Source organism: Cetorhinus maximus, unplaced genomic scaffold (assembly GCF_964194155.1).
Source record: "Cetorhinus maximus unplaced genomic scaffold, sCetMax3.hap1.1 HAP1_SCAFFOLD_298, whole genome shotgun sequence".
NCBI lineage: Eukaryota > Metazoa > Chordata > Chondrichthyes > Lamniformes > Cetorhinidae > Cetorhinus > Cetorhinus maximus.
The window spans coordinates 359,711-373,245 of NW_027596252.1; the positions used below are offsets into that span (position 1 = coordinate 359,711).

Consider the following 13,535-nt stretch of genomic DNA (forward strand, 5'->3'; position numbering starts at 1 on the left):
TTCTTATTTGAGGTGATTGCAATGATTTCCATTTGAGATGATGGTGGTGCTGTGTGAGGTGTGTGCGTGCTTTGTGTAGTATTTATGAGAATGACTTGGCCCCAAATCCAAGATTCCTGATGAGCAGTTAGGACACTGAGTAATGTGAAATATGAATATTGATAATAATGCATTTAACATTCCACACACAGAGAGAGAGAGAATGGAAACAAGTGTTGGCCACTTGGCCCATCTAACTCTGCACAGGCATGTTTAGCTTTATCTCGAATCCCAATCCTTGCCTTTTCTTGATAAGTAAACCTCTCTTTTAAACGTTCACATGGTCGTGCGCCTCTGCCTGAGGCAATGTATTCTATATTCTCACTCCCTGTATGTGAAAATTTCCCAGATACGCTTTCAACAACTTTAAGTCATATTCCCATTATTGTTCTGGGTTTACAGACTTCAGTCAGATCACTGCTAGCCGTCTCACCCCCAAGGAATAAAACCCGACTGTATTCATTCACACATACCTCAACACAATCAACAATGATGCTCAGAGTACTGGTAATCTATTGGGTAGATCAGCTGTCCTCAATCTTGAATAATAGTTTTACTTTTCTACTGTTTGTGTAAAGGAAATATCATTTCCCCCTAATATTCCTGTGGAATACCGAAGCAGGTTTATGGGCGTGGTTTAATTAAACTGCAGACAGTCAGACTGCAAAGTTTGAATCATCAAAGGGATTAGGTGTAAAGCAGGCATTTGAAATGGAGATGGAGAAACTAGAATGAAGTCTCTGCAGATACAGTGTGAATGGAATTTGCATTTTTAGATAAATTGAGAGGTTGTTTGATTTGCAAAAGGGACAGGATAAGAGATTTACAACTGGCAAGAAAAACAAGGCAAAGTTATTAAGTTTATTTTTCCAGAAAGTGCCATAACAACAATGTGAAAGATGTTTATATTCTGGGAAAAGTAATTTCCAAAGCAAGATTGAAACAATGGGATTTACAGATCAAAAGGGAGGAAATATATTTAAAGAAGGATGGAAAGATGTGTGGGGTTTGGCCATGTGAGATCTTGAAAGGTACATTGTATGAAAGAGAGTTATGGGGAAAAACACCTCTCGCCACTCTGGAGAAGTTTGCTGTTTCGGTAACCAAGGTCTTATTAAAAGCTTTGGAATTCCATTGTTGAGCGAGAGGGAAAAAGCTGTGAGATACCTCCCATACAGCGACAGTGGGTACTTGTGGTAATATTGCTAATGTTTTACAGATTAAGAATCTATTTGAACTGATGCCTGAAAAGGGTGTGTTGTTATAGTCTAGTTAAGTAGAAAGCTTGTGAGGACTATTATAAAACTAAATGTAACTGTGTAACTGTAGTCTTGTGTGTTTAAGTTTTCTTTTCTTGTTAATAAATATTTTAATTTAATCTTTAAAATCTCAAAAAGGTGGCAGTGGACTCATTACTTCCGACTTCAGTGCACAAACCTTCTCTTAATAGATACAAATTGCAAACTCATTGTGATAGTGTGGTCACGTTTTCCTTTGGGATTTGGTCAGTCTGGCAAACACCACCTGCCACATCATAACATTAGCGACAGAATGTTCACACTGAACATCACTTGGGTGACTTTACCACTCAGATGCTCAGGCTACCTCCACAATTATAGATCATTACCCATTAACCCAGCAAACTTGGATTAACCTCCCCAGAATGTACTGACTCCCACTGTGAGCCACCCACCCACACTACCTCACCCATCAGCAGTCTTCATGTATAAGTCCATCAGGATATTCTTCAATGGAGTGCCTCCTCCCATTATCACCCAATGTACTTTCCAGCAGGAGGCACAACTACAACAGCAATGTGCATTTATATAGCGCCTTTAACATTGTAAAATACCTTTGCAGGAACGCAATCAGACAAAAATGACACCAATCAAAAGAAAAAGACATTCAGACAAATGACTTGGGTTTTAAGCAAGCTCGAAGAGCAAGAGAAAAATGTGAAGAGGGAGGTTTAGGAAATTAATTCCACTGCATTGTCATTATGAGATAGGACTGTGATTGGGTCCTATACCTCAATTAGCAGAGATCATTGAAACCAATCCTAGGGCTTTACCACTGGGGGAGGTCAATTAATGTAACACAGACCCCATCATCCCGTGAGGGAGAGTGGGGTTTGGGCAATTCCTGAAATTGTCGCTACACACACTATTTCAACTGGAAATTTTCCAATGTTCCAATAGTGCAGCTGCAGCACACAGAAATGTAACTCCAGGTGGATTGGCACCTACGCAAACCAAGATGCACCAGCAAAATCCGGGTGCAGGCAGGACCAGGGTGCATCACTTGCCCCGCAAGGAGACCTCGAACCCACCCTGCCCAAGTTTTCTCCTCCCTCAACTGTGATTAACATCTGCTCCTTTTGACAGAAATCTTTGTATCCTCACAGGCTACGCATGAGGTCCCAGAGGACTGGAGAATGGCCAATGTTGTTCCATTGTTTAAGAAGGGTAGCAGGGATAATCCAGGAAATTACAGGCCGGTGAGCCTTACGTCAGTGGTAGGGAAATTATTGGAGAAGATTCTTCGTGACAGGATTTACTACCATTTGGAAGCGAATGGGCGTATTAGTGAGAGGCAGCATGGTTTTGTGAAGGGGAGGTCGTGTCTCACTAACTTGATCAAGTTTTTCGAGAAAGTGACAAAGATGATCGACGATGGAAGGGCAGTGGATGTTATATATATGGATTTCAGTAAGGCCTTTGACAAGGTCCCTCATGGCAGACTGGTACAGAAGGTAAAGTCGCACGGGATCAGAGGTGAGCTGGCAGGATGGATACAGAATTGGCTTGGTCATAGAAGACAGAGGGTAGCAGTGGAAGGGTGCTTTTCTGAATGGAGAGCTGTGACTAGTGGAGTTCCGCAGGGATCAGTGCTGGGACCTTTGCTGTTTGTAGTATACGTAAATGATTTGGAGGAAAATGTAACTGGGCTAATTAGTAAGTTTGCAGATGACACTAAGGTTGGAGGAGTTGCAGATAGTGAAGAGGATTGTCAAAGGATACAACGGGATATAGATCGGTTGGAGACTTGGGCGGAGAAATGGCAGATGGAGTTTATTCTGGACAAATGCGAGGTAATGCATTTTGGAAGGTCTAATACAGGCAGGAATTATACAGTAAATGGCAGAACCCTTAAGTGCATTGACGGGCAGAGGGATCTGGGTGTACAGGTCCACAGGTCACTGAAAGTGGCAACGCAGGTGGATAAGGTAGTCAGGAAGGCATATGGCATGCTTGCCTTCATTGGCAGGAGTATTGAGTATAAAAGCTGGGAAGTCATGCTGCAGCTGTATAGAACCTTGGTTAGGCCACACTTGGAATATTGTGTGCAATTCTGGTCACCACATTACCAGAAGGATATGGAGGCGTTGGAGAGGGTGCAGAGGAGGTTTACCAGGATGCTGCCTGGTCTGGAGGTTATTAGCTATGAGGAGAGGTTGGAGAAACTCGGATTGTTCTCACTAGAGCGACGGAGATTGAGGGGCGACTTGATAGAAGTTTACAAAATTATGAGTGGCATGGACAGAGTAGATAGTCAGAAGCTTGTTCCCAGGGTGGAAGAGTCAATTACTAGGGGACATAGATTTAAGGTGAGAGGAGAAAACTATAGAGGAGATGTGCGGGGCAAGTTTTTTACGCAGAGGGTAGTGAGTGTCCGGAATTCGCTGCCAGAGGAGGTGGTGGAAGCAGGTACGATAGTGGTGTTTAAGAGGCAGCTTGACAAATACATGAATAGGATGGGAATAGAGGGATACGGACCCCGGAAGTGCAAAATGTTTTAGTTGTCGGGCAATATGATTGGCGCAGGCTTGGAGGGCCGAAGGGCCTGTTCCTGTGCTGTACTTTTCTTTGTTCTTTGTTCTTGTTCCTCACCCACTTACTTTGCCAACATCCTATCTTCTGGCTCCCGATGATGACCTGAGATCACACTACTTTGCACTTCCTGTTCACCTGCCTTTGCCTCATTTCCACTGGCCTTGGGCTGGAGTCCACAAGCTCGCACTAAAATGAAGTTAAAATTATTTGGTAGAATTGTTACCTGCTTAACCTTCACCCCCTCCCCCCCCCATTCTCACCTGGGTTAAAATGGAGAGCTGTCTCAGGTGGCTGTAAAAGATCCCATGGCACTATTCGAAGAAGGGCAGGCGATTGTCCCCACTGCCCTGGGAGCAACATTTATCCCTTAAACAACACTTAAACATGCTCGCAAAGCATACTCCTAATTGTGGGCAAATGCAAAGCTTGTGGCCATGAATGCAAGATAGTTACTAATAAATCCAATAGGGAAATAAGATGAAATGTCTTTACCCAGAGAATGGTGAGAATATGAAACTCACTACTACAGGACTGAGATGAATAGCATAGATACTTTCAACAAGAAACTAGACAAGGACGTGAGAGGAAAGATATTCCAAAAGGTTTGTAATGAGGTAAATAGTTAGGAGATTCATGTAGAGTAAAACCTTCAGCACAGATTAACTGGACTGAATGGCTTCTCTCTGTATATTCCATGTAAAATGGATTATTTGGTCATTCAGCTCATTGCTGGGATCTTGCTGTGCACAAATTGGCTGCCATGTTTCCTACATTACAACAACAGTAACCATACTTCAAAAATACTTCATTGGATGTAAAGAGCTTTGGGAGGTCCCAAGGTGATGAAAGGTACCATCAAAATGCAAGTCTTTCTTTTTAATAACTTACAAGACAAACCATTCACAAAATAATCCTTTTGGTTTTTCTCCAATTGCAGCCCATGATCGGCAGAATGAAACTGGATGCAAAGTGTCCAAGAGAATGTGTCACTTGGTTCTTGTAACCAGGGAAATATCTGTCAAATTATAACAATTCTGATGTTGCCTGTGTTTCTGTAGGATTTTATTCTATATATTTTGTCATATATACACCTGAAGAAAATAACACAGTTACATTATCCAGATGGCCAGTAGCACACAGAGTCTCAAAGTCACAACAGGGATCGATGCACTTACTCCAAGGCACAGAGAAAGACACTTTTACTGAGACCTGGGGACAGAGACAGACACAGGGGCGGGGACAGGGAGACAGACACAGTGGGGGAGACAGGCACAGGGGGGGAGACGGGCACAGGGGGAGACGGGCATAGGGAGGGAGACGGGGACAGGGAGGGAGACGGGGACAGGGAGGGAGACGGGGACAGGGGAGGAGATGGGCACGGGGGGGAGACGGGCACAGGGGGAGAGACGGGGACAGGCGGGGAGACGGGGACAGGGGGGGAGATGGGGACAGGGAGACGGGGACAGGGAGACGGGGACAGGGAGGGAGACGGGGACAGGGAGGGAGACGGGCACAGGGGGGGAGACGGGGACAGGGGGGGAGACGGGCTCAGGGAGGGAGACGGGGACAGGGGGGAGACGGGGACAGGGAGAGAGACGGGGACAGGGAGGGAGACGGGGACAGGGAGGGAGACGGGGACAGGGAGATGGGGGCAGGGAGGGAGACGGGGACAGGGAGACGGGGACAGGGAGGGAGACGGGCACGGGGGGGCAGATGGGCACAGGGGGAGACGGGCACAGGGAGGGAGACAGGGACAGTGGGAGAGACGGGGACAGGGAGGGAGGCGGGGACAGGGAGGGAGACGGGGACAGGGAGATGGGGACAGGGAGATGGGGACAGGGAGGGAGACGGGGATAGGGAGGGAGACGGGGACAGGGAGGGAGAGGGGGACAGGGAGGGAGACGGGGACAGGGAGGGAGACGGGGACAGGGAGGGAGACGGGGACAGAGAGATGGGGACAGGGAGACGGGGACAGGGAGGGAGACGGGACAGGGAGACGGGGACAGGGAGACAGGGACAGGGAGACGGGGACAGGGAGGGAGACGGGGACAGGGAGGGAGACGGGGACAGGGAGGGAGTCGGGGAGATGGGGACAGGGAGACGGGGACAGGGAGGGAGACGGGGACAGGGAGGGAGACGGGGACAGGGAGATGGGAACAGGGAGACGGGGACAGGGAGACGGGGACAGGGAGGGAGACGGGGACAGGGAGGGAGATGGGGACAGGGAGACGGGGACAGGGAGACGGGGACAGGGAGGGAGACGGGGACAGGGAGACGGGGACAGGGAGACGGGGACAGGGAGGGAGACGGGGACAGGGAGAGATGTGTAAAGACACTTCAACAGAAACCTGCCACGTGGATTTGGGGCTGTCTTCTCTGTACACGTTGCTTCACAGGTCATCTTGTTTCATTTTGCCTTATTGTGATCCTTAATCCCCAAATTCTGGAAAGTGCTGCTTGTATTTCTTTGGTAGGCCTCAGCATCAGGAGAGTCGACACCTCCAAAGTGATGGTGGACTTCAGAAGGAGAAGTTCTGGAGTAGCGAACCTCCTGATATGTAGCACAGACTTTTATGTAGATGAGAGTCAGTAACTTTGTCCAAGCCTCTTGGGCTTCATGGGTGAAGAATTCTGAATATTCCTCCACTAGGATCTCCAGGATAACACCATTTAATATCTAGTGACAGAGAGAGAGAGAGAGAGAGACGGTGAGAGTCAGAGACAGAGAGAGAGAGAGAGAGACGGTGAGAGTCAGAGATAGAGAGAGAGGCTGGGTGAGTCACAGAGCTACATGCAAAGACAATGATATATAAAAAGACAGAAAAAGGAGAGAGTGAGAGGGAATAAAGTGCAGAGGCAGGGAGAGACAGATGGGGAAAGAGAGAGGCAGGTCCCTGGGGTTGGATTTCACACTCCTCCATTGGTGGGTTTGAAGTCAGGGAGCAATAAAATCCAGCAGGTGACCCTCCCACCACCCCGACCGCTCTGAAATGCTATTGGGATGGGAAGGCATCGGGTGGTCTGTCCGTCCGCCCTTGGGCTTTTGACCAATTAATGGACACTTAATGGCCTCATCCCACGCCTGCTGGCATTTTGCCTATGGCTGGGGTGGGGGATCATGACATGTGGGAAGCTGGACAGCTTTGGTCGAATGGGTTGGTGAGAGGCTGGGGCTGAGGGGACTCTCAGGTGAATCCCCTGGGCAGGGATTGTGGTACCTGTAAAATCAGGCTCTGGAAAAACAGACACACAGTTAATTAAAGACAATGACAAGATTTTTAAACTATCAAATAGATTTAATTCAGATTTGAAATCAAATTAACAAAGAGAATATAGTATTTGAGAAGAAAGTAGAAATGGAAGAAGGGATTTGTTAATATGTACAATTGGATTAACTAAAGATAAGGCCTCACAAAACAGTGCAGACCCCATGCACTGAGATAACAACACCCTACATTAACATCTGCATGTAAAGAAGTGCTGAAAGATATGGAAATCCAGGAGCTTTAAAAGACTTCGCAAATCCTTTCATCCTTTCAATCAGATGATACCCTAACACCAGACTGACCTCCTGAACCTTTAATAATCCTCATTCTTTGCCTGATCCCTACATTTACTCCATGTCATTAACAAATTCCAAAATTGTCCTCAAATCCAAATATACACAAAGGACAGAGGTGGTCTTGGAATCCTTAAAGTCTAATCTTCTCCAGGTTGAGCAACATCTAATTATCCAAACTCATTTCCATGCTGCTATGTTTCTTCTTATGCTACACACCTGAACTTTTGTAATAAACTTCTTTGAAATAGCCTGTCAATTTTACTTGCTTCTTACAAAGCAGTTTCTTTGTCAAAGGCCTCACTAACTCCCAGGTTTGTTCAGCTGCCCACAGATATTACTTACTTTAAAGTACACAGGATCCACTTTGTGCCTGAGAGCATGTGCCCTTCCCACTGACTGCAGGATAGAGTCAATCTCATTTGGATGCTCAAGGTTTTCCACCAGACTGTTGATGGCCCCCATCACCCTGTGGGCATGCCTGCTGAGCTGAACACTGCGTTGCATCTCCTGGGGGTCCTGCAAGTGCTGGAATTGTCTGAAGTACCGACGGGCAGTGGGAAAATTACTAAAAAACCTGCAAAACACAGCAGCAAGTGAGCCATGGTGGGGCTGTAGGCAAATGATGAGCTCAGCTTCATTGGGGCACCTCAGCCTCATTAGAAGAGTCTAATATTGTCAATCACAGAAATCAATTACTGATAAAGGAATAAAATCTTTAAGGAATAAATCTCCATGCACAAATCACTTTTTGATGTTTTCCAATGACAGCTGTCCCAGTAAAATAAATGTTGTTAAAGGGATTAGAAGGATTTTTTAAAAATTCTTTAATGGAACCTGGGCTTCACTGGCTAGGCCAGCATTTATTGCCCATCCCTAGTTGCCCTTGAGAAGGTGGTGGTGAGCTGCCTTCTTGTACCACTGATACACCCACAGTGCTGTTAGGGAGGGAGTTCCAGGATTTTGACCCAGTGACAGTGAAGGAACGGTGATATATTTCCAAGGCAGCTCACCACCACCAAGGGCAATTAGGGATGGGCAATAAATGCTGGCCCAGCCAGCGAAGCTCACAGCCCATGAATTAATAAAAAAATAAGTCAGGATGGTGAGGGCAACTTCCAGGTGGTGGTGATGTTCCCATGCATCTACTGCCCTTGTCCTTCTAGATGGTAGCAGTTGTGGGTCTGGAAGGTGCCATTGAAGGAGTTGGGTTCCTGCAGTGCATCTTGTAGGTGGTACACACGCTGCTGCTACTGTGCATCGGTAGGTGGAGGGAGTGAATGTTTGTGAATGGGGTGCTGATCAAGCGGGGCTGCTTTGTCCTGGATGGTGTCAGGCTTCTTGAGTGTTGTGGGAGCTGCACTCATCCAGGCAAGTGGGGAGTATTCCATCACACTCCTGACTTGTGCCTTGTAGATGGTGGACAGGCTTTGGGGAGTCAGGAGGTGAGTTACTCACCGCAGGATTCCCAGCCTCTGACCTGCTCTTGTAGCCACAGTATTTATATGGCTGGTCCAAAATAAGAGAACAGGAGTTTTGAGGTTGCGGGTTGAAGTTGGGTTTGAGGGGTTTAGAGGGTAGGTTTCAGGGGCGTTGGAGGCTGAGGGTTTGGAGGGTGGGGGTTCTGAGGAATTGGAGGGTGAGGTAAGGGGCTTCGAGGGTGGGGTCGAGGGAGTTAGAGTGTGGGGGTGTCTGAGAATTGATGCTTTGGGGGTGGGGGAGTCTCAGTGATGCTTTAATCTTCTGGTCTTTTAACTTTATTCCAGACCCACAACACAGACCTGATGTTCAGACTCTGAAGTGAACTAAACGATGTTTCCCAATGATTCCATTAAAAATGTCCCAACTTTGGAGAGGGTGCAAAGGAGATTTCCTGCCTGGGAATCAGAAATCAGGAATAATGTCGAGGGACTGCACAAGCTGGGATTGTTCTCCTTAAAGCAGAGTTTGAGGGAGATTGATTGGACTGAATGGATTGCTGATATCTGTACACTGGATGCCCTCTTGCTTTTTGATTCCGTCATGGTAAATCCCAAGGGATTCAAAAGGAGGAACTTCAGCAGAAAGTTAAAGGATGCGGTTGGAGTCACAAACCTAGCAGTAGGGTTGGATATTCCGGACTAAACCCACTTCTCAATCTGGACTCAATCCCAACCCACTCCCCGACCCACACTCAATCCCAGCCTAGACCCAGTCCGCATCAAACACACGCCCCAATCCCACCACATTCGCCAACCCGGACACATTCCCAACCCAGACTCAATCCATTTCAAACCCACTCCCCAACCCGGACTCAATCCACATCAAACCCACTCCCCAACCCGGACTCAATCCACATCAAACCCACTCCCCAACCCGGACTCAATCCACATCAAACCCACTCCCCAACCCGGACTCAATCCACATCAAACCCACTCCCCAACCCGGACTCAATCCACATCAAACCCACTCCCCAACCCGGACTCAATCCACATCAAACCCACCCCCCAACCCGGACTCAATCCACATCAAACCCACTCCCCAACCCGGACTCAATCCACATCAAACCCACTCCCCAACCCGGACTCAATCCACATCAAACCCACTCCCCAACCCGGACTCAATCCACATCAGACCCACTCCCCAACCCGGACTCAATCCACATCAGACCCACTCCTCAACCCGGACTCAATCCACATCAGACCCACTCCTCAACCCGGACTCAATCCACATCAAACCCACTCCCCAACCCGGACTCAATCCACATCAAACCCACTCCCCAACCCGGACTCAATCCACATCAAACCCACCCCCCAACCCGGACTCAATCCACATCAAACCCACCCCCCAACCCGGACTCAATCCACATCAAACCCACTCCCCAACCCGGACTCAATCCACATCAAACCCACTCCCCAACCCGGACTCAATCCACATCAAACCCACTCCCCAACCCGGACTCAATCCACATCAGACCCACTCCCCAACCCGGACTCAAACCACATCAGACCCACTCCCCAACCCGGACTCAATCCACATCAGACCCACTCCCCAACCCGGACTCAATCCACATCAAACCCACTCCCCAACCCGGACTCAATCCACATCAAACCCACTCCCCAACCCGGACTCAATCCACATCAAACCCACTCCCCAACCCGGACTCAATCCACATCAAACCCACTCCCCAACCCGGACTCAATCCACATCAAACCCACTCCCCAACCCGGACTCAATCCACATCAAACCCACTCCCCAACCCGGACTCAATCCACATCAAACCCACTCCCCAACCCGGACTCAATCCACATCAAACCCACTCCCCAACCCGGACTCAATCCACATCAAACCCACTCCCCAACCCGGACTCAATCCACATCAAACCCACTCCCCAACCCGGACTCAATCCACATCAAACCCACTCCCCAACCCGGACTCAATCCACATCAAACCCACTCCCCAACCCGGACTCAATCCACATCAAACCCACTCCCCAACCCGGACTCAATCCACATCAAACCCACCCCCCAACCCGGACTCAATCCACATCAAACCCACTCCCCAACCCGGACTCAATCCACATCAAACCCACTCCCCAACCCGGACTCAATCCACATCAAACCCACCCCCCAACCCGGACTCAATCCACATCAAACCCACTCCCCAGCCCGGACTCAATCCACATCAAACCCACTCCCCAGCCCGGACTCAATCCACATCAAACCCACTCCCCAACCCGGACTCAATCCACATCAAACCCACTCCCCAACCCGGACTCAATCCACATCAAACCCACTCCCCAACCCGGGCTCAATCCACATCAAACCCACTCCCCAACCCGGACTCAATCCACATCAAACCCACTCCCCAACCCGGACTCAATCCACATCAAACCCACTCCCCAGCCCGGACTCAATCCACATCAAACCCACTCCCCAACCCGGACTCAATCCACATCAAACCCACTCCCCAACCCGGACTCAATCCACATCAAACCCACTCCCCAACCCGGACTCAATCCACATCAAACCCACTCCCCAACCCGGACTCAATCCACATCAAACCCACTCCCCAACCCGGACTCAATCCACATCAAACCCACTCCCCAACCCGGACTCAATCCACATCAAACCCACTCCCCAACCCGGACTCAATCCACATCAAACCCACTCCCCAACCCGGACTCAATCCACATCAAACCCACTCCCCAACCCGGACTCAATCCACATCAAACCCACTCCCCAACCCGGACTCAATCCACATCAAACCCACTCCCCAGCCCGGACTCAATCCACATCAAACCCACTCCCCAACCCGGACTCAATCCACATCAAACCCACTCCCCAACCCGGACTCAATCCACATCAAACCCACTCCCCAGCCCGGATTGACTCCGGTTCCAGCCGGGACTGGGTGGGGTTCTGGCCGCCGGTACCTGACCAGGATCCGGACCCCCGCTCTCTCGCTGTCCTCCCGGACCCGGCACCACGTCCGGCGGATCAGCTCCGTGTCCGTCTCCGAGAGCCGATGGTCCGGCTCGGGCCGCTCTCCGGACTCCATCTCCCGCTTCTCCGGCCGCTCAGGGAGTGGGAGAGGCGGACACGGGGCGGGAGCCGCCCCCGGACAAACCCTCCCTCCCCCCGGCCGCTCCAACCCCCTCATCCCCGGGCTACCCCAGAGAGACACAGACCCTCACACAGAGAGACACAGACCCTCACACAGAGAGAGACACAGACCCTCACACAGAGAGACACAGACCCTCACACAGAGAGAGACACAGACCCGCACACAGAGAGAGACACAGACCCTCACAGAGAGAGAGACACAGACCCTCACAGAGAGAGAGACACAGACCCTCACACAGAGAGAGACACAGACCCTCACACAGAGAGAGACACAGACCCTCACAGAGAGAGACACACAGACCCTCACACATAGAGAGACACAGACCCTCACACAGAGAGAGACACAGACCCTCACAGAGAGAGACACAGACCCTCACAGAGAGAGAGACACAGACCCCCTCACAGAGAGAGACACAGACCCTCACACAGAGAGACACAGACCCTCACACAGAGAGAGACACAGACCCTCACACAGAGAGAGACACAGACCCTCACACAGAGAGAGAGACACAGACCCTCACACAGAGAGAGACAGACCCTCACACAGAGAGAGACAGACCCTCACACAGAGAGACACAGACCCTCACACAGAGAGAGACACAGACCCTCACACAGAGAGACACAGACCCTCACACAGAGAGAGACACAGACCCTCACACAGAGAGACACAGACCCTCACACAGAGAGAGACACAGACCCTCACACAGAGAGACACAGACCCTCACACAGAGAGAGAGACACAGACCCTCACAGAGAGAGAGACACAGACCCTCACAGAGAGAGAGACACAGACCCTCACAGAGAGAGGCACAGACCCTCACAGAGAGAGACACAGACCCTCACACAGAGAGACACAGACCCTCACACAGAGAGAGACACAGACCCTCACACAGAGAGACACAGACCCTCACACAGAGAGACACAGACCCTCACAGAGAGAGAGACACAGACCCTCACAGAGAGAGAGACACAGACCCTCACAGAGAGAGGCACAGACCCTCACAGAGAGAGAGACACAGACCCTCACAGAGAGAGACACAGACCCTCACACAGAGAGAGACACAGACCCTCACAGAGAGAGAGACAGACCCTCACAGAGAGAGACACAGACCCTCACAGAGAGAGACACAGACCCTCACAGAGAGAGAGACACAGACCCTCACAGAGAGGGACACAGACCCTCACAGAGAGAGGGACACAGACCCTCACACAGAGAGACACAGACCCTCACAGAGAGACACAGACCCTCACAGAGAGAGAGACACAGACCCTCAGAGAGAGAGAGAGACACAGACCCTCACAGAGAGAGGGACACAGACCCTCACAGAGAGGAGACACAGACCCTCACAGAGAGAGACACAGACCCTCACAGAGAGAGGGACACAGACCCTCACACAGAGAGACACAGATCCTCACAGAGAGAGAGACACAGACCCTCACAGAGAGAGACACAGACCCTCACAGAGAGGGAGACACACACCCTCACAGAGAGAGAAACAC

At 50.0% G+C, this 13,535-nt stretch overlaps 1 protein-coding gene across 1 annotated transcript; it reads right to left on the minus strand.

The window, feature by feature from the left end:
- Positions 1-6,279: 6,279 nt before the first annotated feature.
- cygb2 (cytoglobin 2) lies at positions 6,280-12,072 on the minus strand. Its single transcript, XM_078535125.1, has 3 exons — positions 11,846-12,072; positions 7,777-8,008; positions 6,280-6,549 (listed from the first exon to the last, which is right to left on the minus strand). The coding sequence occupies exons 1-3, from the start codon at positions 12,070-12,072 to the stop codon at positions 6,280-6,282; spliced, it is 729 nt and encodes a 242-aa protein (XP_078391251.1).
- Positions 12,073-13,535: the final 1,463 nt, after the last annotated feature.

What these genes read in the sequence shown, in the direction of transcription:
- cygb2 (XM_078535125.1), bottom strand. Translation starts at nt 12,072, where the DNA reads ATGAGGGGGTTGGAGCGGCCGGGGGGAGGGAGGGTTTGTCCGGGGGCG. An exon ending in GGGGTCCGGATCCTGGTCAG is followed by an intron (nt 8,009 to 11,845) that starts GTACCGGCGGCC and finishes TGTGTTTTGCAG; the next exon opens with GTTTTTTAGTAATTTTCCCA. An exon ending in TGGATCCTGTGTACTTTAAA is followed by an intron (nt 6,550 to 7,776) that starts GTAAGTAATATC and finishes CTCTGTCACTAG; the next exon opens with ATATTAAATGGTGTTATCCT.